This window comes from Abramis brama (genome assembly GCF_963993115.1).
Source record: "Abramis brama genome assembly, chromosome: 9".
In the NCBI taxonomy this organism is placed as follows: Eukaryota; Metazoa; Chordata; class Actinopteri; order Cypriniformes; family Leuciscidae; genus Abramis; species Abramis brama.
This window is the reverse complement of record NC_139971.1, coordinates 30864768-30890506: the sequence shown is the minus strand read 5'-3', so window position 1 is coordinate 30890506 and position 25739 is coordinate 30864768. Positions and strand designations below refer to the sequence as shown.

Below are 25739 nucleotides of genomic sequence, written 5' to 3'. Positions count from 1 at the left end.
GATAACCGAAATACTGATATATCCAATTTAATTAAACTAAACTAAAGTTAACTGCACTTAATATTTTAAGTCAAGCACAAACATTTTTTAAGTTGAAACAATACATTATTTCTTATTCTAATATTGAATTTTAAGTTGTGATAAATAATCATAGTAATATTTTTTTACAGTGTACTTAATATTTCCACTATAGGCTTAGTAATGGTTTGTAAATGCATGTGTGTGTGTGTGTGTCTCTCACAGGTCCACTCCTGTTTGCTCAGCGTGCGCTCTGGTAAAGACGGGTGGTTCCAGCTCTACAGTCCAGGAGGCGTAGCTTGCGACGATGACGGAGAGTTGTTTGCTAGCATGGTATGAAAGTGTTTGTTTGAAATACGAGATGTCTCATTTAGTTTAGTCTTTGTCCTGCCGCTATATCTACTTTAATGGTTTGATGTTGTTCGTCCTCACAGGTCCACATCCTCATGGGCTCCTGCTACAAGACGAAGAAATTTCTACTGTCGCTGGCTGAAAATAAACTTGGACCCTGCATGCTCTTGGCCCTGCGGGGGAACCAGACCATGGTGGAGGTACAAATCACTAACTGTTGCTTTGAGATGAAATGAATTAAGGTACCCACCTACGTAACACATTTTTGGCATCATGAACGGTTCAACCCAAAGGCTCCTCAAAAACAGTAGACTGCTAGCATCTAAAACCTAAGCTGTGTTTGAAATCGCCTCCTATAACCTCATTCACTATTCCCTATTTTACTCCACTAATATAGTCCACTTGAAGGAGTGAATAAAAACGAGCGAGCGAATTCGAAGCCTGAAGGGCAGCCGCTTTTACATAGTTTCTGATTGCTGTTTAATAATGAATTAAAACTTAGCAAGCCGGCAGCTACAGTAGTAAAATCTGTTCAGCACAACCCTCACAGTGCATTATGGGTATTTTCTTGCTGTTGAGTGTACATCATTTGTACACTTGTTGTTGCGGTGCATTATAGGATTAAATGAGTGCACTCGATAACGTCCACTATGGTTTCGGACTCCACTACAAATGGCTGTACCAGGGTTCTCAAGTTTTATCAAAAGCTTGGAGTGAGATCACATGCGGTTAGGGGAGGAGCCCTAATGGAGCCCCGCCCCCCCAATGATCATATAGTGGGCCCGTCTGGGACAAAAAATCGGCCCTGGCATTTTGGCCCAGACTGGCCCACTATATGATCATAAACACCACCCATCTTTGCACACCCTTAAATATATGCATACCATCTCCTATTCCTTAAAACCACTAATGCCATGTAATGAGTGAGTATAGGAACAAGTGAGAGTTAACAGATGAAATAAGTAAAAATTTGACATTTATTAATACAGTTGAACTATACTCCACAGTGATGAATCCAAAAAACAAGCTATAAGCTGCATTGGCATAGCAATACCCGTGTTTCTTACAGGATTTTTGGTAAAACTGTGGTGGGTGGACCTCTGTCCTTCTGGGGGGGGTTCGGGGTGCATTATAGGATTAAATGAGTGCACTCGATAACGTCCACTATGGTTTCGGACTCCACTACAAATGGCTGTACCAGGGTTCTCAAGTTTTATCAAAAGCTTGGAGTGAGATCACATGCGGTTAGGGGAGGAGCCCTAATGGAGCCCCGCCCCTGCCTATCCCCGCCCCCCCAATGATCATATAGTGGGCCCGTCTGGGACAAAAAATCGGCCCTGGCCCTGGCATCCTCTCGGCCACCGTAGTTTACAAACGCCTCTCATTAAATTTCTAGTGAATTGCGGTAATCGTCAACTATGCAGATGTGGAAATAATCTGTAACTGGGTTATGGGTTCCTACACTCATGACATAGCCTAAGTGTTTTGAAAGTAGTTCTGCTTACCGCAGACTCTACACTTTCTCATATCTCTCCTGATCCTCCTCACTATCATCATCTGCCGCTGGAGCTGATGAAGGTCAGAAAACATACTGTATATTTTGACACAGTTTACAGTGTCTGCTTTAAGGGCCTGTTTCTATTGTTTCACGCTATTTCTCTGCACATTCCTTGCGTTTCTTCTCCATCTCGCTGACTATTTTGACAGATACACACTGACACTGCTGCACGCTCACTCACTCGTTTAAAGTTGTGATTGGGCCAGCCCAGTGTCAATCAAGAAAAAACCAATGGGCCGCTGATCTACGTGTTTGGGCTGGTCTGTCAGAAAAAAAAAAACTAACGCTGACTTTTTTTGACCAATGCATTACACCAGCACAAACCCAGCGCGTTCGCGCGATGTTGTTGGTTACCTAGTAACGAACGTATGGTGCGTGCGCCTCGTACACAACGTTATATATAAAGCTTGCAGGACAACTTGGTTGGCATTGCCTTTTCAGCGTGAGAAATACATGGAGTGGCGTGAAAATTTATGGGTCGTGTGAACTGGTTGAATTGCGTGTCTCACGGCCAATGCATGAGACTTGAGAACCCTGGGCTGTACCTTATTTAAAGGCTGATTTTGGACACAGTTTTTCTAGTCTCGGCTTTAAAGGACATGACCAAAGATTGCCCACAGTCTGTTCACTGACCGGTTTTATCTGATTGGCAAGCATTATGCAACTTCCTGAGAAACAAAGTTGTGTTTACAAGGTACTAATGAATGCTTCTGAGGAAGAAATAACAACTAGGCTTAGTAAACAAGATGTGCAGAATTGTATATTCTGCTTTAAATAATCTATATTTTAATGCAGACAGAAATTTTAAGCACATTTTTGCTTTTGCTTTTTTCCTGTTTTTTTGCGTAAACTGTTGCAGTTGTGTGTTTTTTCCCTCAGCCATCTGTTGTTGTAGTATGATCTATTTCAGTTAAGCTCGCCCATAAACAACATGGGAAAAAAACAAAATAAACGGTAATTGATCACTTAAAGCCACACCGCGGAACTTTTGCGGGCGCTAGGGGCGCTAGACCTGTAACTTTCACGTCTAGCGCCCCTAGAGGCCACAAGCGCCGCAGCACTGTCGCAAAAGTCTGCTCCATGAGTATATCAGAGCCTATGGTCACGTGATGGCCGTAAAGCGATACGTTCTCCAGGTCACATGACCTGGCCAACGACGGTCCGTCTTCTCCAAACTTACATAGGCGGTATTTCAAGAGGGCAGCCCCGCTCGGAGCATTAATAGTGTCAAACGCTGTATATTGGCCTGAGGAATCATTTAAAATAACTCGTATGCGTCAACTCTTTAGGTCACAAAGTCCGCGGTGTGGCTTTAAAGTCTTAAGTTGGCAGTTCTAGACCAGAATAAACAGTAAAGTGGACCAGTTAGTCGACACTCTGATTACATTGTGGCCAACGATGTATCCAGGAACACAACATTGCATGTATCCCTTGTGTATTTGGCAATCCCAGAATGCATTGCAATGATTAAAGTCTAATTTAAACATCAGCTGATATTTTACAGTTTCATCCGATATTTGTTTGCGCTATGTTTATTAGAGTTAAGTTTAACTTTGCTAGTTTAACAACGTTCAGACGTCAAATTCCACTGGAATCAACGGCAAGCGATAGGGTGCGGTCACATTTACCGTCGCTTTACAAATTTTCGCGAGTGAAATCCAGTTGTTTCAGTAGGAATCCACACAATTGGGAACTTTGAGTGAGATTTTTGGCGAAACATTTCCCTGCGTGGATTTCGCAACTGGTTCACACAAATTTGTGTGTTGTGTTGCCCAACAAAGTGACTTCTATGATACATACACTGCAACGGTATTGACATTAGACAAAATACCTTTTTGCCTGCAAAATTTCTCTGAAGTTTTAGACCTTTAGACAAGTGTGTCACATTAGGAACAGTTTCTGCAGCACATGGTTTCTGGAAAGTGGCCGTTAAGGGTTGTTGCCCCTGAAATGGATCAGATCCTTTCCAAGTTGACAGCAAGGCAGCTCACTACATTATCTGTGAAGAGTAGTGCATGTAGGATAAAACATTCATCCCTGTGTTTCTGCCGTGCAGATCTTGTGTTTGATGCTGGAGTATAACATCATAGAGAACAAGGACACTCAGCTACAAATCATCTCCACCCTGGAGAGCACCCAGGTCGGTCTGCGCATGTACGAGCAGCTGTGCGACAGGCAGAGGGAGCTTAAAGAACTGGTGAGTGCACAAACCAATTTCACAAATCAACACCGAGATATTTTCACCGCCACGTGCAGATTTCGATAACACAGTGGCCCAGTCATTGAGCAGTCATTGCTGCCTTCACAGGCCGAGCTCTGACTGTTGGTTTAACGCAGTGCTCCCATTAACAGAAAGACAGAAGTGACCCATTTACGAACTTCCTACGTATATAGTGCTGACTCTCAAGCGCCACCTGTTGTTTGAACTGAAAACTGCAGAACTAGTAATATCTTTCTCTCTGTTTAGCAAAGAAAAGGAGGTCCTACTCGACTCACTCTGCCCTCTAAATCTACGGTGAGTGTGTGTTTGTGTAAATTACAATGCGTGTTTGTGCTTGCATCCATGCTGTTGTTTTCTTAGTGAAAGACAGTACCATAAATTCTTTCTCAAGGCTTTTTTCCCCTCGTATTTTTTACAATAGGATGCTGACTTGGCTCGTCTGCTGAGCTCCGGTTCCTTCGGCAATCTGGAGAACCTCAGCTTGGCGTTCACCAACGTCACCAGTGCCTGCGCCGAACAGCTCATCAAACTGCCATCCCTCAAACAGCTCAACCTGTGGTCCACCCAGGTCTCTGTTTACTTCTGCTCATTCCACAGTCCAATAGTTCCAGAGAATCTCCACTATTATATAACAGTCTAGCAAATGTGCTCTTGAACAAGGAGCTGTGTGAGTTTAGAATCAGGAAGCACTATCCCAATGCTTTGTAAATACAGTTCAGAAGTCTCTTATGCACACCAAGGCTACATTTATTTGTTCAAAAAACAGTAAAAACTATTTCTGTGATGAAGCTGAATTTTCTGTAGCCATTACTCCAGTCTTCTTCAGTCACACGATCCTTCAGAAATCATTCTAATATGTTGATTTGCTGCTGAAGAAACATTTCTTATTATTCTCAATGTTGAAAACAATTGTGCTGCCTAATATTTTTGTGGAAACGATGATACATTTTGGTCAGGATTCTTTGATGAATTATTAGAATGTTAATAATATAATGACTCATACAAGTATCTGACCATACAAGTTTGTAGGGGTATTGGGGCTGCCCAAAAATTGTCACAATGTCACAAAATAAGGTATATCCGGCCATGACTGTTAGGATTATAATGTTACAAATTATTATGATGATCAGTATTATAATACTGTCACCTTTGTTCAATTTACTGTGTCCTTGCTGAATAAAAGTATACTTTTTTTGTTACGTTCTCAAACATTTATTGACTCGTTTTTTCTTTTTCAGTTTGGAGATGCAGGGCTCCGTCTGCTCTCAGAGCATCTGGCCTGTCTGCAGGTTCTGAACTTGTGTGAGACTCCAGTCACGGACGCTGGCCTGCTCTCCCTCAGCTGTAAGAGCGCATTACACACACCTTATATCCAGCTACCTTCATTCTGAACTGTTAAAAAACAGCTGCTGCTGAACTGAAGAGTCCAAAAGGTGTCCAAAATCATTAAAAAAAATGAAAATCCTGTCATGAATTACTTGCCCTCATGTCATTCCAGACCAGTATGACTTACTTTCTTAAGAAAAAAATAAGAACACAATGTCCGAGCTTCTGTTTTTCATATATAGTTGCAGAAGTGGATGGTGATTTATAACGTCAAGCTCCAAAGTATCATAAAATGTGACTCATGCACGCTAGTCCAAGTCTTCTGAAACCACAGTCATTGTTCGCAGATAATTTTCCTCTCTGCCGTAGATCTCAAATGTCATTTGCTGTCGTGTTTTTAATTTTGCCACGTCACGTAATGCGCACAAGAACCAGTGGGTTTTCAGACATGCTGTTATGCCTGGCCACAATTTGACCGCAAGTACAAATGAGATTTAATAGAAGAAGATCATCAGCTTTCAAATTTCAGTCAGGTCCTTTCACTTTACCCAAACTTTACCCAGCTTTTTTTTTTCTTTTCTTTTTTTGCGTAGACACATAAACCATCATCTATTTTTGTTGTATGCGTCTAAGCATCCGAGTAAATGACAGCATTTACATTTTTTTGCTGAACTATCCATTTAACAAATGCAGAAAACAAAAAATGTTTGATTGTAAAGAGCCTTTAGTGTGTGTCCGGACTCCTGACACATTTATGGTTTATATTAGTTAACATGTAGGACAACTAACTTATTTCAACTTTACCTTGCAGCTATGAAAAGCCTGTGCAGCCTGAATATGAACAGTACTAAACTCACTGCAGACACCTATGAGGACCTGAAGGTAAGAGGCTTGATGTCTTCTTTCAAAAACATAAAATCTTACCGACCCTAAACTTTAATCAGTAATGTTTATTTCCCCAAAAAAATCTAAATACTGTGATTCTGTGGTGCTTTCAAAACATCCATTTGTTTGAGCATTACAACCAGCACAGACAGTCTCTACTTTCCCAATTCCATTTGGTGACACTAATGGTGCATAAATTACACATTCACCTTTAAGTCTTATCATGCAGCCGATTTTTTATTGCCTATGTGCACAATGTGATTTACACAAGTAAAACCTGGTTCAACAATAGATCAATCAATTGTACACTTGACCCTAAAATCAGAGAATGATGGGCAGATAGGAATGTTTTCCAGGAACGACAAAGCATGTTGAACCAGGAACATCCCTGACAGCAACATGGTGTCGGCCCAGATCCGGTACCTGTGGAAATCCACGTGTACTAGATGTGGGCCGGATCTGGGCCAAAACTATGTTCCTGTCTGGAATGTCGCATTAAGCGTCTCGATATCTAAACCTCTCTCTCCGGTCCTACCCACAGGCGAAACTACCCAATCTAAAGGAAGTGGACGTTCGCTACACAGAGGCGTGGTGAACACAATGCTCGAGGAGGTTTATAGACACAGGAAATCGCTGACACATCAACATAATCAAGAAACGAGGACTGTATTTATAGGAACATCATTCAAACGACAAGGACCTTCTTATGATATCATAAACGTTTAAGAATCATCTAGTGTCTCATCCGAATCTGAGGACGCTCTTTGTAGCGGCATCACAATGCAAGAATATGTCCCGTGACATCATCAGACAGCACAGGAACCTTTCTAGCGACATCGCCTGGGGACTTTATCTCGTTCTCGCCTTTATCTCAAACCCCCTCAGAGGAACCATGTCCCTCGTTTTAACCTATAACTGGCGTCTCTTTTTTTGTCCCCATAGAAGACACAGTTGATTTCTCCCTTTCTCCTTGAACCACCTGGAGCCAATTCCCCTGTGGTACCAGCGTCTGGTGAAGGCCTGAATATTCAGAGCCACATTCCAGTACAGTTTTGATATCACCTCCTTTGTGGAAAGCCAATTTCCACATCGTTTTTTCGTTTTCTTTTCCCGCTCTTGTTACATGTGTGCTTGGTCCTGTCGGATCAAAATCTGTCATTTTTGCATCCTCACAGAGATTTTTTGTGTATAATGTGTCTGTTAACGATGTTCACTTCTTGACATGTTCATCTCTATATCTCTATCGCTCTGAAAATCATTTTTTATCAACTTGAATAAGCATATTTTTCCATACACTGCTTTCATATGTGTGTTTGTAAAGAAAATCGACGTATCCCCATTTTTAATGCAAACATTTCAGGGGCTTCTCTCTCTCTCTCTCTCAAAAAAAAAAAGTTTTTGTTTGTCATTTTCTTTTCCTTTTTTCTTATCTCTCCTTTTTTAGCCACATTGTACAGTGTAATTTTAATTTCACACCCATATTTAAGAGAACGTCGTCCAGGAAGTAGTCTGGGACTACTTTGTATTTATGAGCCCCCTCCCCCCCTTCTGGTCCTTTTTTTCTTTTATTAAGTACTTTTGTCAAACGTACTGAACCAAGATGGTGCCTAAAACATTTTCTGTAAAAGATTGCATCACCTAGCAACTCTGAGGAAAGTCAGTTAAGTTGTACATAGAAACATTATGGACTTTTAAACAGATTAATAGGCTTTATTATTCTCTGTAGACTTTGCCTCTAGTGGTCAATAGGAGTCCACAAAGAGTGTCCTGCCACAACGGTTGACAATGTTCCTCATATTTATATCAAATCGAGCCAAGATTTGTGCGATGTTATGCAGTTTAACCTTTTTATATTTCATTTTCTCGCTTTGTTTTGATTAACGTCTCTGCGAACGTATAGTTTATGACCACTGTAATAAGTTACATACAATATCTTGACTTGTAGAGAAATGAGACAGATCTTGTAGTAAAAAAAAAAAATTATCTCATGAAGACGGTCAGAAATAAAACAATCAATTTGCCGTCCTAACTCGAGTTTTTCATGTTTACAAAGGCGTGTCTGTCTCCACTCCCACTTTAAACTATATCTAGATAGAGTCGCTGCCCCGTCCATGTGGCCGGACTTGAAAGTAGCGGTTTTTGTAGGTCCTGCTTGGTGTGTGCGCATTCGATTTCACACAGATGTAGATGCCGTCCAGAGGGGGGCGTTCAGTACTGGGCACCTGCCATCTTGCATACTGTATAATGTACATATGAGTGTATATAATTTCCCATTTCTCTTTCTCTCGTGTTTTTGGGAGACTCTTTGTTGCCTTCACTTTTTGAGATGCGTGCGTGCATATGGTCACCTAATTTTGTTCCCCTTCCCGCCCCCAGGCCAAGTGTACTGTCATTGCGTTCAGGTCTTTTTTTTATTTCTTTTTTTTTTATTAGACTGTATGATATGTTTAATCCATTTTTGTTGCCTGTTTTGTTTCTTTTGTATGTTTAATTCTCTTTTTGCATGTTGCAATTTGATCATACGGATTTAAATATAAAGGGTAAAAGCACTAGCCCCCTTCAACCACTTACCATATGGATCAATACGTGTTTCTAAAAGTGAAAGATGGACAGAGTTTACGTGCATGGAGTAAACCGATGGATTATATTGGGAATGTGTGTTAATAAGGTGCGTTCGTGAGTGGCTAGAAACTGTGCCATTCTGTGCACTGCTGAAACTCAAGCCGTGGTAATGTGACTGACACTTTGTAATGGTCTTCAGTCCAAACAGTGGACCATTTTTCTCTGTGCGGGGAAGGATTAGGGGGGCTGGGTTTCCCCCAGCCTTCATTTTGTTAAAAAAGAAGCCATCGCTTTGAACTGATGGCTAATCTATTGGGGTGGAAATCCAGTTTATACTTCAGTCAACTGTTTCCTGATTAATTTGTAATATCCTGTGGAGCTCACTGTGCTATCTGTGTTTCCAATGTCTCCTTATCAACATATAATGTCTCATTAATTTCAGCTTTTATTTTTCTTCTTTTCTTTGAAAAGTGCTTTTTGTAATGTTGAATTGAGACTGAGTCTTAATATGATGTGGCTGGGGTCCTCGCGGCCCCTGCGGCACAGGCGTGTACATACAGAATGAACTACATTATCCATGACTCCTGGAGTTTTTTTGCAGATAGAACTGCTGCCCTTATTTCTTCTGTGTTTTCTGCTTCTATCTACAGCTGGGTTGCTGCTGCTGCTCTGTGGCTGTTGTAATGAGAACACACAACCTTCAACAGGAAAATAAGCCTAATATGTGAACCAGTTTCAATCAAAATAAACTGTCTGTGAATATGTTTCAAATAGAAAGCTTTCAAAGCTTTTTTTATTGATGCATTTTACCTTTACATTCACTAGTTTAGCCATTTGTTTGAAAAAATTGGGTTTTTTTATATTCCCAACATATGTACCCGTTTTTTACCGTGATGTCATTTTGAGATGTAAGGATGCATTAGGGAGAAAAGGAAATTCTGTATCATTATGAACCAGAAAACATGAGCAGTGAACAAATGTGCATATATATATAAATATATATATATATATATATATATATATATTTTTTTATGTAATACAAATAGATATACAGTTTATTTACATCTTATTCTTGTTTATCACAGCAGTTAAATATATTTCTCCAATGAAGTCCATAGTGACCGTCAAGTCCATATTTACATTGACTGGTCGGCTACTTCCTGGTGGTAAAGACTTGCTATTTACCTTGCACCTGTTGACAAAACAGATTTTTAATTACTGACTGGAACGAGGAAGTGGTAAAATTGTAGGTTGGACTGGTGTTACTGCTTTTATATCAGCAGGCTCAAGGTTAAAAAGGGTTAGTTCACCCAAAAATGAAAATGTTGTCATCATTTACTCACCCTCATGTCGTTCTAAACCTGCAAGACTTTCGTTCAGGTTTGGAACGACATGAGGGTGAGTAAATGGCAGGATTTAAATTTTTGGGTGAACTATCCCTTTAATGTTCATTAATCTTAAAATGTCTTTATTAAATCCAAGGTGCTAGTAATACAGCTTATTCTAACATAATCCTCCTGAATACATTAACATGACTGCTCACATTTACATGGTCTGCCCAGTCACCCTGCATTAGTGCATTAAATAAATAACTTCTGCTCTATTTTCAAAGTCTTCGGAAGCTGTATCTATTTTTTTGGGGTGCTGCAAACATCACTGTTCACATACAATAAATGGAAAACTGTCATTAACATATGAAAGCACCAGTCAACATCCAAATCCTTTACTTGAGAACGGCAAGCGGCAAGAATTGCTTCGATTTTCAAATACCTGCAGTACACCGACACTGCCACAAGGAAAAGTGTGTACGTCTGCTTGGACTCTGGCGTGACGTCAAAGACCGTTTTTATAAATATGAACGTTGGCGTGGATTTAAGCGTACGCACACCCTAAGATCAAATCTGCACGTTTTATAAATGAGGCCCTAAGAGAAAGAAATCAGTTTGTGTGTGTTTCTCACCTCAAACTGCTGTACATGCACCAGAAGAGATGCAAGCTCTAGGTTTTCATTAAACCCGTTCTTCAGTGGGACAGACCGATACCCTAATAAAAAGACAAAAATAGCAGAAGTGAAATCCAACAGCTCGGAGACCTTTGGAGACTGTAAATAAAGAGCCTCAATATTACGAAAGAAAGGCAATAAAATCAATGCTCCTAATTCACATAACCCACTGAACACATAATACGCATGCGCTTGACGTCACCATTTTCAAAAATGGTTTCCGAAAACGCTGTTGTCGTGTAAATGAACGGCCAAAAAAGTTTTCAGTATTTAATTGAAAACAGTGTCGTGTAAACGGCCCCTTAGAAGTCTGGAAGATAAATGCTCAAAATGCTTGAATTATATATCTATAGTCAGTTCACTAAAAGAATGAAATATTTACAAGGCATATTGGTGGCTCAAATCAAATCCATTGGGTGGATTTACCTGAGCGAATACCTCTGAAAGGAAAAGTGGCATGTGCAAGAAACTTAGCATCAGAAAATGTGTCCTCCTCAAAAACCACAAAGCGCAGGAAGGCCAGGTCCGGCTCATCTACTTTAAAGCATTTTGGTGGATTCATCGGGCCCAGCCACACTGGATTCAGTCCATTATCCTCTGTAAAGGTACAGTACCAACATTCAACAACACTACTGTAATCTAAAACAAATTTTTTTCTCAAGAACTCTCTTTTCCACTTCCTTACTTAATATAGTAGTCTTGAAACTGTAGTCATCTGCTTGACTTCCAGTGTACGGCCACAGCTCAACCTGCACAAAAGGACTGATGATGTGATCTGGATTGGGCAGATGCCTGGCTGCTATCACCTGAGGGGAACCAAAGAAAATTACATTTAGAAAATTTTGGAAAGACATAAGGTTAGCAAATGATGATGTCTTTCCTATTCCTTTAAAGGGATCATTCAACCAAAAATGAAAATTCTGTCAATAATTCATCGCCCTAATGTCGTTCCAAACCCAGAAGACTTTCGCTCATCATCAAAACACAAATAAAGATATGACTGAAGATGAACAAAAGTCTGGGTTTGGAAGAACACGAGGGTGAGTAACTGATGACAGAATTTTCATTTTTGTTGGAACTACAGTAGCCCTTTAAAATTACATGGTATCATCAGCCATCATTCTAGAACTCGATAAAACTTCATACTGAATCAACATGGTTATTTACTCTGATTTGGATGTTTTGTTTAGGAGGCTTCTTCTTGGTTGGATTTCGAATCCACACTGGTTTAAGCACGTAACCTGTGCCTCCATTCAGACTGAAGAGAGCACTGTTCATCTGCATGAACTTATCTGAAGAGAGACGCCATTCAGATTTATTAGACACATTTATAGGAACCGGTTCTGAAGTTTAACAATCATAGAGCAGACATTAGTGTAAACTCTTCTTCTAAGGTCAAGTACAGTCATGGTGGAGCAATAACTTCACATTAATCTTACAGGAAAGTCAAGACGTTTATAGCTAGCTGAATAATGAGTAATAATACCACATGTGGTTAAGGGATAGTTCATCCAAAAATTAAAACTGTCATCATTTACTCGCCCTCATGTTGTTCCAAACCTGTATGAGTTTCTTTCTTCTGTTGAACACAAAAGAAGATATTTGAAGAATGTCGGTAACCAGATAGTTGAGGATAGCCATTGACTTGCATAGTGGGAAAAACTGGTAACCAACATTCTTAAAAAAAATCTTCTTCTGTTAAATAGAATAAATAAAATCATGTAGGTTTGGATCAACATGACGGTGAGTAAATGATGACACAGTTTTCATTTTTGAGTGAACTATGCCTTTCATTCTTTCCAAAACAGAATTGTTAACATAGCCCTCTATCGCCCCCTGGAGTACCGACGTTTGTTACTCCCACATCAATGTATGAACATTGGAAACTGTGCATGATTCAGTTGAGTTACTTTTGTTACTTTCATTGTTTTTGCATTTTTGGAGATCGTGGGCTTCTATACCCATTCACTTTCATTGTATCCATCTTTTCAAAGCGGAAGTAAACTATTTCTGTGAGTGTGGGGAGACTTCCGATTATTTTGCCGCTACAGGTAAATAACTGGAAGAAACAACAAAATGCTGTAGATGTTTAAAAAATGTGCGCTACAAAATAATATGTTTATGATTACGATTATAAATTAAAATAATATAACAAGTAGCCATTTGCAATATCAAGCAGCATAAGGGACTGTTTTTGTACAGCTAAAATAACTGGAAGCGGATAAGAAGAGCCACAAACACATTCATGTTATATATACACACACATCAATTTTTTATATATATAGTATATATGTATATAGTATATATATAATTTTTTAAAGAAATTAATACATTTAATTCGGCAAGAATACAATAATTTATCAAACGTGACAGCAAAGACATTTAGAATGTTCCAAAAAATATATTTTAAATAAACAATGTGCTTTTGACCTTTCTATTCATCAAAGAATCCTGCAAATATATCACGTATTATTATCAAATATTAAGCAGCACAACTGTTTTCAACATTGATAATAATAAGAACGTTTTCTTCACCAACAAATCAACATAGGCTATTGGAATAATTTCTGAAGAATCATGTGACACTGAGGACTGGAGAAATGGCTACTTAAAAATCAGCTTTGCCATCACATGAATTAATGACATTTTAACATATATTAAAATAGAAAACATTTATTTTAAATAGTAATAATATTTCACAATATTACTGTTTTTTTGGACAAATAAATGCAGCCTTGGTAAGCATAACTTTTTTCTTTCTCTCTCTCTCTTCTTTCACGTACCACTAGTTTGTAAGTTGAGAGCCACCATTTGGCAGCCTAATTTCCATGAAGGACAAGGGTCAAAGTTGGAAGAATCAACTCGTGTTCCGGAGGGATACACACGGGTGAGAGCTGTGCGGTTATACTCCAGAATGATGCCACTTTCATTCCCCTCTTTTGGAATCATGTTATCCTTGACGGAGCGAACCTCTTTGTAGTTGCATTCTTCTAAGAGGTCTTAAAAGTGCAGAATGGAATAATAAATGAAAGGAAATGTCCGGTTCACTCACCTCAAAACATTTCTGGAATGTTTTAAATGTGGCCTTGAAATTGTTTTGCTTAATGTTGATGTGTTTGATACAGTACAGATGCTTTTCATTGTAGTTTGTTTGTCATGTTTCGCTCATGCAATGTTCTGGAAATTACATACCAGATGTGTTCTTTTTGACAGATTGACAGTACACCACCATGTCTGACATCTCAATAGCTATGTTGGTTTTGGACTCCATTTCTGATATTCTCTATTTTGAGAAGCAAGGAAGATATTGTCAGCACAGATATTCTATTATTCACAGGACTTATCAGTCATCAAAACTATATAAATATATGCAGAAAAATACAGTACACTATATTTCATAATCAAGCACAAAAACAGAAACATGAATGTGAGTTTGTGTGGCATCTTTTGTGAAAGACAGATATACAAACCGCTTTCTCCAAACTCTGCTCTCTTTGGATGATGTTGAGAATCACCTGGTACCATTCGTCCACCTCCTCCAAGATCTCACACGTGAACTCGGTTTGCCTCAAATTCTCCTTGTTCATTAGGGTCACCACGAGGTGTCTGGCATATTTGGCTTTGCGAGCTGAGGAGAACCCATTAAAATCAACAAGAAAGAGTCTTAATTTATATTTTGTTAACCATACAGTATCTGATGAGAATTGGTGAGTTTTTTTATGCAAGTCACAACTAAGCAAAGTGTGTGTGTGTACAATCAATTCACACAGGTGACAAAGAAACTCTTACCAACATTACACTTCAAGATGTCCACCACACCTTTACATTGCACACCTAAGGGATTGTCTTCAGCGATCTGAAACAATCACTGAGCTCAATTCAAATATATAAATATGTATACAGTAGCCTACATACATTTGTATTTGAATACTTTGTAAATAAATATATTTTATACAAGTATATAAGTATACAAGTATATAATGTTACTTATATAAATTCACATTAAATAGATGCAATGATTTTAATCAATTATTTTTAGTAAATGCATGTCAGATGCCTAATAATATTAAAAATAATTGATTTAAATAATTGATTATGTATGTAAAGTTTCTCAAATAATAATATTTTACTCAATAATATGTTAATACTACATTTACATACATACATTTTACATTTAACTGTGAAAAGTTTGAAAACATTTAAAAAAATATATGGTTTTGAAATAAGTCTCTTTTGCTCCCCAATGCTGCATTTATTTTCTCAAAAATACAGTAAAATATTGTGAAATATTATTACAAATTAAAATAACTGTTTTCTATTTGAATATATATTTAAAATGTAATTTATTCCTGTGATGCAAAGCTGAATTCAGTGTCACCTGATCCTTCAGAAATCATTCTAATATGCTGATTTGGTGCTCAAAAAGCATTTCTTATTTTTATTATTATCAATGGTGAAAACAGATGTACTGCTTAATTTTTGTGGAAATGTTGATACTTTTTCAGGCTTTTTTGATTAATAGAAAGTTTGCATTTATTAAATGTATTTATTAAATTTATTAAAGCATTTACTAAATAGAAATCTTCTGTAATATTAAACATCTTCACTGTCACTTTTGATCAGTGTAATGCATCTTTGATGACTAAAGTATTAATTTCTTTCTGTTTTTAATCTTACCCCAATGTTTGAATGGTATCATTGTTTCCACAAAAATGTTTAGCAGTAAAAAATAATAATAATAATGATAATAGTAATAAAAATAAATGTTTCTTGAGTAGGTAAGCAGCATTTTGGAATGATTTCTGAAGGATCATGTCATATTGTCAGTCTGTTTTGATTTCTGTCTTTGTCTGTGTTCTGTCAATTAGTTCAGTTATGTATTTCTCCGCCCCCTGACTGTTTGTTTATATGGTGTTTGATAGATTGTTAGTTGTTTACACTCCACTGTTTTCCATGTTCCTGGTTTTTGATATCTGCCTGTTTCCTGGTTTTCCCGTTCCTGTCTCACCCTCTGGATTTGATTGGACTGATTTACTGTGCTCTGACCTCTTGCCTGTTTTCGACTACGATTACCCTTTCAATAAAACTGCATTTGGATCCTCAACCTTGTCTCAGAGCAGTACGTGACAGATTATGTGACACTGAAGACTGGTGTAATGATGATAAAAATGGTCACAGGAATAAGTAATAAAATAAATAAAAAATTAAATAGAAAATTATTTTAAATTGTAATCTTATTTCACAATATTGATGATTTTAATTTATTTTTGATGCAATAAATGTAGCCTTGGTTAGCATAAGAGTCTTCTTTCAAAACATGTAATGTTTCCAAACATGTTTTTGACAGGTACTATATATATAATTTTATTTTATATAATATAATTATTTTAGAAATATAATAAATATATCATATTAATTAATATACTCAATATCAATTATTTAATTATTTTAGTATGTATAAGGTTATACTATCCTACATTTTAAGATACCCTTAAAATGTAGGATATTATAAACTTATTATAAGTTTCCAAATACTTTTTAGGGCCAAACATACCTCACTGTACAGCTCACTATCATATGTTGAGAGATCCTCCTGCAAAGGAAAAAGTTACAGTTTGTATATGGTCACAATTGTTGTATCTCCTATAGAAATATGAAGTGGCTCTGTGGCTCTTCTCTCACCATATAGAAGCGCTCCACTAATTGTGGTGTTACAGGGTAGCGTAGTTTTATCTTGTCTTGAAAAACATGCTCACGGAAACACCTGACCATGTCTTCAAGGCTAAAAAACTCGTAGGCGTCTGCCAGCACATACTTGTTGTTGTATTTGTATATCAGATAGTGCTTGATATCCCCTTCAACTCTGAGTAACAAATAAACAAATTAAGATACATACAGAGAAAAAAAGTAAGTTTCTATGAGGATAGTAAGGAAATAAAAAGGAAAACAACTAAGGAACCTGATTGAAAGTGCAAAGGAGTCAGGCTCTTCTCTCTGTCTGATGAGGAAGGCTCCATCTCCAGGGATCCTCAGAAGATAGTCTTCTGCTTCGGCTCGACTCAGGTTACTGTAAAACCACCTAAAGACAACAACACAAACATCTCCAGATGTTTCTACTAGTTTCCGTGACAAAAAAAGGTTATGTCATTGAAATTTCTGTGTATGAATAAGTGTTTTAAAGATCTAATTTGAAATTCATGTTTTCTTCTTACCCCATTTGGTGGTGAGACACATAATTGAGCCGAGGTAGGAATCTCGTAAGACACAAGTTGAATCCATCATACTCAATCAGATTTCGTCTATAATGCTCGATCAAGGCACACATACTTGGAAAACACTGCTTGTTTGTCAAGAAGAAGGACGTGTGACCATTTTCTGAGGACCAGAAGATTCTGTAGTGCCGAATTCTCCCACTCGTCCTATAGAGAGCATACAGTATATTATTATTTCAACATTTTCTATTTGCATTATTTCTCTTTGTGAAAATTATCAGTCTAAGGAACATTTTAACAGTATACAGTGGGGAAAATAATTGTTTGATCCCCTGCTGATTTTGTAAGTTGCCCACTTACAAAGAAATTAAGGGTCTATAATTTTTATGGTAGTCTATAATGAATATATATATATATATATATATATATATATACTGTATATATATATATATATACTGTATATATATATATATATATATATATATATATATATATATATATATATATATATTCCCCACTGTATGTATATATTATATATATATATATATATATATATATATATATATATATATATATACTGTATATATATATATATATATATATATATATATATATATATATTCCCCACTGTATGTATATATTATATATATATATATATATATATAGAACTTAAAAATGCAATTAGGACCCAGCTTTAAACCTTTTAAAAATAAATTTTAAAAAAAGCATAAGAGTAATGAAAGGATGTGCAGAGTACCAGAGGGAGATACTGTAGGTTCTGATGAATGTGTCACTCTCTCGCACCAGAAACGTTCCATCTTTTCCATCCTTCCCTTTACAGAAATCACACAGGAGTTTTTCAGCGGTTGTTCTGCCCCCGGCCAGCCGTCCATGAAACCAGGTCTCTGACTGGTACAGGTCTGAACCGTCCTGAATGTTTCCAACAACAGCAAAAAAAGAGTTCATGAGTGAACAATTTCTCAAAGTGGCTTGTTTTTTAACAGGAGTTGAACTGATTGGTCTTTACAAAGACAATGATTGTAATCTTCTTCCCATACCTCAGTACTGTCTTCCTCCCACTTCTCTTCTGAATAGTACAGCTTATTATCCAAGATCACACAGTCATGCTTGTAAAACCTCTACATTAGAAAAAAATATAGATATTATGAATTATCTGACTATGAATAAGGGACAGCAAAAAAAGCAGATTGCATTTAAATTAATTGAAAACACCTTATCTATTGAATCCCAGATGCAAAGCTCGCCTTCCTTCTCCACTACACTGTTTTCTTTAGCATTTCTTATCTGCGTTGAAATGTGAAAATATGAAAAACCGCCCAGTAAAACCTCATTCAGTTCTTTTGACACTTATTTTTAAAATGGTTTAACGGAAAATACAAATAAAGATGTTTAAAACATATGCACCTTCTCTCTGTAAGCGTTTCCAATTTTCTTGAAGCTGTCTAATTTTCTTTTCACAGCCGCATTTCCCTTTTCTTCCTCCAGCTGTTCAGAGCAAATAAAATTACATATGACATACTGTATGTTAAAAAACGAATGCAAAAAACACTCATGCGCATAAATGTGCATTTATTCAGTTAGATATATGCTGGAAAGAGGAAAGACATTAAATGAGATCCGTTCTAATGTGTAATCAGTTTGATCTTTCCATTTTCTGTCACACCCACATACAACGACAGTGTGCATCAGTGTATACACAAAAATACTGTAAATCACCAAGGTGACTAGGATTATTTAATTAAGTTTGCAAGTTCATCTACTGAATATTAGCTTTGAAAAACAAATCAGAGCTGGATGTAGTTTAAACATTAGGTTGGTTTTTACATGGATGAGATAAGCAGCTGCTTTCATTCAGAGCTCTATTTGGGAGGGTGTCGTGTTTTGTAGATACCTTATCAGTGTGATCGCTCTCTTTTATTTTTTGGTGCTGTTGGAGAGAATAAATAGATAATCATGCACTGTAACAATGATGAAACTAAAAAAATGATATTCTCAGTCTGTCATGACACTGAAATCTTCATGAATCATGTTACATTGGAAACTGAAGCAGTTTTTCCTTTTAATAAAGTTGGTTCAACCACATGAACGGACAAATCTGAAGGTTTTTTCTACCTTGATGATGATCTTGCCCTTCAGCTGGTTTGGTGAGGGTAGATGTTGTGCCTCTGGATCCAGTGGCTCGGTCAGAAGCTTGTCCTGGAAAACATCTCTTAACATCTGAGCCATCATTTTCTGTTGCCTGATGTCACAGTGTTCTTCTATGGACAGCACCACAGGATACCTGCCAAAAGGAATTCAAATAAGAGTGTTGAATGTTACATTTACAATGCACAGTGACAATGTCATTGAATGTGTTTTGTTGTTGTTGATGACTAACTCAGATGTTATGAAAGCATGATCATTGATGGCCTCCACCGCATCCTTAAATTTTATCTTGGAGGTCATGGTCCGACCATGGTAGATGACAGGTTCATCTGGACCACTCCAGCAGTCCACTGCATTAAACACACAAAAAAAACATAACATAACATAGGGCCTGATATAAAACAATATTAATTTTAACCAGTTTTGGAGGTAACACATTACAAGTAATATGCATTACGTAATCAAACAGTTGACGGTAGCCATTGACTTCCATAGTATTTTTTCCTACTATGGAAGTCAATGGCTACCGTCAACTGTTTGATTACCAACATTCTTTAGAATAACATCTTTTGTGTTCAACAGAAGAAAGAAACTCATACAGGTTTGGAACAACCTCAAATCTCAAGGGTGAGATTGTGGGTGAAATATCCCTTTAATGTTAAGAGATCATTAGTATGGTACACATAGCTCTAGGGGTCAGGAAATATTCCAAGTGGTCAGAAAATAATAATATTCTAAATGTGTTTTTAAAAGAAAATGTAAATGTATGTAATATAGGCTTTGTTTACTGCGTTAAACACTTGCAAAAAAGCATTTCTAAGTAAAAAACAACTGCAAGGGCTAGAAGAGAACGAGCCTCAGCCAGGTGAGTAAAAGTAACGCAAAAGTAATTACTTTCTATAAAAAGTAAATAAGTAACGTAATTAGTTTATTTTTGCAATATTGTGATACATTACTTTTAAAAGTAACTTTCCTCAACACTGATTATAACCATACAATATTAAAGTTTCCAAACAACTAAAAATCTTGGTACCACTAAAATTGTATTATTCAACATTAATCCTTACATGCATATGAAGCAAAACTGGAATACAAATATAAAGTTTAGAAGAAAATGTCTGAGAAACACACTGACGCTCAATACAGCGGCAGCCGAGCCTCAGGCTGCGCACATAAGCTTCTGTTGAGGACTCACTGCGCAGTTGATCTCCAGTTAAATATCTGTGAAAAAAGCAAAACACATGAAGTAACACAGGAAGTTCATCATGACGAGGAGGCATGTGTGTCATGAGCATGAAGAACAGCAGCACTGACGTGTTGTGAGAAGAGTAGATCCAGTAGTGAGACAGAGGATTGTTCATGTCGAGTGGGCAAATCTCTGAGAACTTCTCATCCCAAATTGAGTTTTCTTTGGAGAAGAGAAAACTGAGGAACTAGAAAGACAGAGAGAAATTGCATTGATTTGTTTAGGTGCAGAAAAAGATTTATTTGGTGTGAGGAAGTCAAACTAAACAGATCTCTGTAGCCTGTACCTCTCCAGCAGTAATCTTTGGGTTATTGGACTTCCTCATGGTGTCATCGATGAAGATGGTCATCAACTCTTGTACCTTATTAAAATCTTTGGCCCAGTCCTCCTACAGACAGAAAAAAAAAGTAGAGCTCATTTTTAATGAAATATTAATTTTCAACATGTTTCTTGAGCACCAAATCAATAGGATTACTGAAGGATCATGTGACACTGAAGACTGGAGTAATGATGCTGAAAATTCAGCTTTGTAATCAAAGGAATAAAATACATTTTAAAATATATAAAAATAGAAAACTGTTATTTTAAATTATAATATTTAATATTTCACAGTATTCACAATATCAAATAAATACAGCCTTGGTGAGCTTAATTCAAATACATTAAAAAAATCTTACTGACCCAAACATTTTGCACAGTAGGCTAGCTAGATAAAAGATAATATACATTAGTCTTACCTTCTGTCTATTTAAAAGAAAGTTTTGAAAATCATAGAGGGGAAGTACAGAAGATTCAGGCCTATCAGTATTACTGCAGAGAAATACATAGAAAAAGTAAATATGGTTCTCATGGTACAATTAACTTGTTTATTTAAATAGTAGAAAAAGTAAAATTAAATTTCTCATGATATGGCCCATTTAAAGCACCAAACTGAACCACTTACCTCATTGTGAAAGCGGCAGGCCCCCTTTCAAACTCTTCTAGCAACTAATAAATGATTAAAATAATAATAATATAAATTAGCCTTGACAATTAACTTCCCTTAAATATTTATATCATGTTTAAAACAAGTAAATGTTCCATTCAATAATACAAATAACATTCATATAAAATGGAACAGATAATCAAATAAGAATTTAATAAAAAAGTACAACAACAAAACAAAAACAAAACGTAATTGCGCACTCACCATCTTCTGGTTTTCAAATACTAAAAGATTGTAGAATTTGTTAAACTGCTGAAAATCCAGGACATAATCTTTTGCTCCCACCTCCTGAAAATGCAACATTCAGACTTACATGTTGAATGTGTTTTTAAGCAAAAAAAATAAATCTACTCTTTAGGGAGTAAATAAAATGTACATCTTGAGTTGCTGCCGAATGCATTAACGTAAAATGTAGAATTCAGTGATATGCTTTCAGTATTATTTGTACCACAAATCTTTCCTCCAGAAAACGTCCACCTGGCACAAAGAAGTTCATTTGTGGCAAGAGAGACTTGAGCTCTTTCAGGGTGATGCTGTGAGAAAAAGAAACAGATGACTACAGTGAGACTGGGTGATAAGCTGCAATGAAACTGGATAAGCAGGTGAAAGAGAAAGAGGAGAACCTATTTTTCTTTGTCTGATCAACCGAGTACATCTGTTTTCTCAGCCAACTACAGTAAGAGGGAAAACAGAGAATGAAACAAACATAATGATTTGGGTTATGGTTCATAGATAGATAAGGTACACTCTCTGTAAGTGTGTGTGTGTGTGTGTGTGTGTGTGTGTGTACCTCTCTATAATTTCTGGTGAGTGAGCCACCAGTGTCTCCTGTCTGAGTAACTCCAGTCCTGTCAGCCATTTTTCTGCATCCTCCACTGAATCAGCTATGGAAGACAAATGCCCAACAAAATATTTTCTTCTTTTAAAAATGTTTTTGGTTATGCGAACATTCCATTTTATCATTTTGCAAACATAATGGAAAAGTTACTTTTGAATGTTCTCTGAACCAGTAATAACATTCAAAAACCGTTTGGCGGTTTTTAACATCCAACTAACGTTTCAGGTAAAAACGTTACATGAACGATGTAGCCTAAATACATAAATGAAAACATAATTAAAGACCAAATAACTTTGAACAAATATTTTATTAATTACAGGACGTTTGTTCATAAATTTGAGAGAACCAACCTTACCATAATGCTAGCGAAAGTTCTGAGAACATTCCCTGTTACAGTTAGCTGAGTATCATCACAGAATAAGCACATCAACACTATCATAATGAAGTGGTGAGACGGTTGCAAAAAGCAAATCATGATTGTTCCCCACGGTACACTTGAAGACATACTGTACTCCATGGGGACCATTCCGGTAAGAGAACTTGCTAGCAAAGCTGTTGTTTACCAGCATTTTATTGTGTTTTTTTTAGCTAGCTTAACCAGCGAGACTTCTGTGGTCAACCAAAAATAGGCTACCAACTTCATTAGAAAACCGTTGTGTTGCTTAATAATTTTGTGAAAACAATATTTTTTAGGATTATTTAATGAATACAAAGTTAAAAAGAACAGCATTTATTTATTTAGCATAAATTATAAATGTATTTACTGTCACTTTTGATCAATTTAATGCATCCTTGCTAAATAGAAGGGTTTTTTTTTTTTTAAAGAGTCCTATCTCTTTGCTGTGCACTTACAATGTGTGAGAAACATTTGCATACCTTTTAGAATCAGTGACTTTAAAATAAACTCAGATCCATAGAAGATGGTGAAACACGTTTTGCTGTCCTGATGAATCTCTTTTTCAGACTGCCGAAAGATTCTTCGAAATAAACTCCCCCTGTTCTCGTTAAATCGCCGGAAATCCTTGAATGTCTTCCACTGGCGAACCTCCTTGAGCTCAAAAATGTCCACTGCAAATATACAAACACATATAGTATAATGCAATTATTCAGTGAATTTTGTCCTCAGTAGCCTATAATTGTTCCTTTTAATAACTAAATACCAGTGCTTGCATATAAGCTTAAAGATCACGTGTTTTCACAGACAGGGCTTATATTAAGCCATTATTAGGCCTAAATTATTCAAATTCAATTAGGACATTTAAAAAGTTCAATTTGAACATATAATAGCTTTTATAAACATGTCTTAGGGAAGAAAAAAACATAACTGGTGTGCAACTTAACTGGTTGAGACAAAACAATGGCACTGACATATTTTAAGATATATCAGTGCAAGTTGCTTTCAGCTCAAACATGTATTTTAGTCTGGGACTATGCTTAAGCCTTGTCTGTGAAACCAGGAGATAAGGTTTCTGAAAAATGAGTTAGTGAAATTAGAGCTTAAGTAATTTAATTTTAACACTTTAGTAATTCTACAATAATAAAACTGCTATTTTAAAAAGCATTACTCTGTTTGATTCAATCATTTGTTTTAATGATTTAGCTTAAACACTGCATTGTGCCAAGCCTAAATTTAAGTAAGAAACTTACACACTGTGACTATCCTGTTGCCGGAGCGTATCAAGGCCACCTGCATGGTCTCCATCATGACCTGGACAGTGAGTCTCTCAGCCTTCTGCTGATACACCATCATTTCAGTACCTGTCTGCAGATGCTCAATAATCCGACTCCTCTCGTCCTCTATTAGCTCATCCCGCTCATTGACACCCATCATCACTGCATCTGACACTGATAATGTTTTAAAAATATCTATATTTTATACTTATGAAAGCAATATTGTGTTAAATGTTAGATTATTCATGTAATGTAGCCTATGTCCAGATGCACTTACCTTCCAGTTTCTGTGCACAAATCAGTCTGAAAAATTACAAGATGACGTCAAGTGGTTATTGTCCAACCAGGTCTTGAGAAAAAAACACATCCTGTGGCATAAACCACTTTTGCATCATTCTCGACACAGGCTTTTCAGAAACTACACTCTTAAAAAAAAAAAGATATTTATGAAAACAGCGTTAAAAGTTAGATTATTCATGTAATGTAGCCTATATTCAGACTTATCTTCCAGTTCAAATGCACAAATCAAACTGAGAAATAACAAGAAGATTTCTATTGGTTATTCTCCAGACCAGGTCTTGAAAAAAATCACATCCTGTGCATGGCATAAACTGCTTTCTAATTTCCTATGATGAAAAGCAAAGATTTCCAGAGGATGAGAGAAAATAAATACCCAAATCATCTTCATTGAGTTACCTGTGGATTGATTTAAATGCAATATTAAGTAAACATCCGTATTAATGAGACCGCAGGCCTCCAAACCAATATTTAGAAAGCTCTCTTTTTAAGCAGAAATTTAAAATCGTGTAAGATTTGTAAGTGGCGCAAACATTGCTTTAAAACCAGGGGGTGAAGAACAAAAAAAGAATTGGTTAAAAGAAGTGGATTTTACTGGAAGGAGAGAGATTGTGAGAGATGTCTGATGTGCAATTTTCTCAACTAACAGTTGTCAAGTGTGGTTCAGTTTGTGCAAAACAGCATCCACCCACACCCTCTGTTACCGGCAAAGCAAGTTTAGATGTTAGAATCATCAAAATCATGGGGTTGGTTCATCTTAGGCCTTGTCCACATCAATACGTTTTCGTTTGAAAACGCATCTTTTTCTCTCCGTTTTTTGCCTTCAAGCGTTTAAAAAATGAAAACTCAGTTTTAAAATCTTTACTGCCTTCATCGTTGATTACTCAATATCGATCAGGTTGAAGGATCAATGATCAAGTTTCAAAAGTCTTTGGCAATCCAAAAAGGCAGACAAACAAAGCACAACCTCTAACATAGACGTTACCACAAGCAGGAACTTAATACACAGAGATGATTAACTAAAAGACAAACAGTTGTGATTATTAGTGTTAGTGTCCATGTAACTAAATTGTAAAATTAAATGCATAACTGTATAACCAGGATATCTTCAGAGTTTGTTAAATGTTAGGCCTGTAAAGAGAAATCAAAGGTTTAATATTTTAGCCCAGAAAAATAAATGTTAGTTCATGATTAGTTTTTAAAATTCCCACTAAACACACAAAATACCATTTATAGGTATTTAGGTTTCAAGGTCTTAAAATCACCGCATTTGAAAATTTGTTTTCGCTACACCAGTAAATAAAACGTGATATTTTAAGTTATAATAATCTTTAACTTTACTTGTTCATATATTAAAAGCTCCATTTAATTTTTTTTTTTTTTTTTTTTTTTTACATGTTA

The 25739-nt window shown here is 36.6% G+C and overlaps 2 protein-coding genes across 4 annotated transcripts in view; one reads left to right on the top strand and one right to left on the bottom strand.

Annotated features, from left to right (window-relative positions):
* cmip (c-Maf inducing protein) overlaps positions 1 to 9698 on the top strand; it is a 37041-nt gene extending 27343 nt beyond the window's left edge. Inside the window, exons 14-21 of the mRNA XM_084124072.1 lie at positions 244 to 351; positions 453 to 569; positions 3984 to 4124; positions 4395 to 4442; positions 4570 to 4716; positions 5387 to 5492; positions 6286 to 6356; positions 6901 to 9698. Coding sequence (XP_083980198.1) covers positions 244 to 351; positions 453 to 569; positions 3984 to 4124; positions 4395 to 4442; positions 4570 to 4716; positions 5387 to 5492; positions 6286 to 6356; positions 6901 to 6954 — 792 coding nt within the window. The 3' untranslated portion in view covers positions 6955 to 9698. The remainder of the gene's footprint in view (positions 1 to 243; positions 352 to 452; positions 570 to 3983; positions 4125 to 4394; positions 4443 to 4569; positions 4717 to 5386; positions 5493 to 6285; positions 6357 to 6900) is intronic.
* Positions 8765 to 24398, bottom strand: LOC311089401 (1-phosphatidylinositol 4,5-bisphosphate phosphodiesterase gamma-2). 3 transcript variants are annotated; one of them, XM_084124070.1, is made up of 32 exons: positions 24319 to 24398; positions 24018 to 24215; positions 23247 to 23438; positions 22323 to 22416; positions 22156 to 22203; positions 21981 to 22065; positions 21737 to 21820; positions 21491 to 21534; positions 21285 to 21357; positions 20834 to 20935; positions 20616 to 20734; positions 20437 to 20522; positions 19534 to 19651; positions 19269 to 19437; positions 19048 to 19083; positions 18561 to 18641; positions 18369 to 18440; positions 18194 to 18274; positions 17893 to 18065; positions 17136 to 17342; positions 16883 to 17002; positions 16606 to 16786; positions 16478 to 16516; positions 14713 to 14779; positions 14394 to 14551; positions 14116 to 14206; positions 13707 to 13922; positions 12091 to 12215; positions 11609 to 11729; positions 11350 to 11520; positions 10882 to 10964; positions 8765 to 10113 (listed from the first exon to the last, which is right to left on the bottom strand). In XM_084124070.1, exons 2-32 carry the CDS (start codon positions 24199 to 24201, stop codon positions 10099 to 10101), a joined length of 3435 nt encoding a protein of 1144 aa, XP_083980196.1. In that variant the 5' UTR covers positions 24202 to 24215; positions 24319 to 24398; the 3' UTR covers positions 8765 to 10098. The 3 variants fall into 3 exon arrangements, with proteins under 3 accessions (XP_083980196.1, XP_083980195.1, XP_083980197.1); XM_084124069.1 differs by lacking the exon at positions 24319 to 24398 and having other exon boundaries at positions 24018 to 24294; XM_084124071.1 differs by lacking the exon at positions 24319 to 24398 and having other exon boundaries at positions 20497 to 20522; positions 24018 to 24294.
* Positions 24399 to 25739: the final 1341 nt, after the last annotated feature.

Bases quoted from the DNA above. Each gene is read 5' to 3' on its own strand.
- LOC311089401 (XM_084124070.1), bottom strand. From the start codon at position 24,201: ATGATGGGTGTCAATGAGCGGGATGAGCTAATAGAGGACGAGAGGAGT. The intron at 22,417-23,246 runs GTATGCAAATGT...TGTCTTCCATAG, and splicing joins AAAGTCACTGATTCTAAAAG to CTGATTCAGTGGAGGATGCA. The intron at 18,441-18,560 runs GTGCATATGTTT...ATTTCAACGCAG, and splicing joins GAAACGCTTACAGAGAGAAG to ATAAGAAATGCTAAAGAAAA.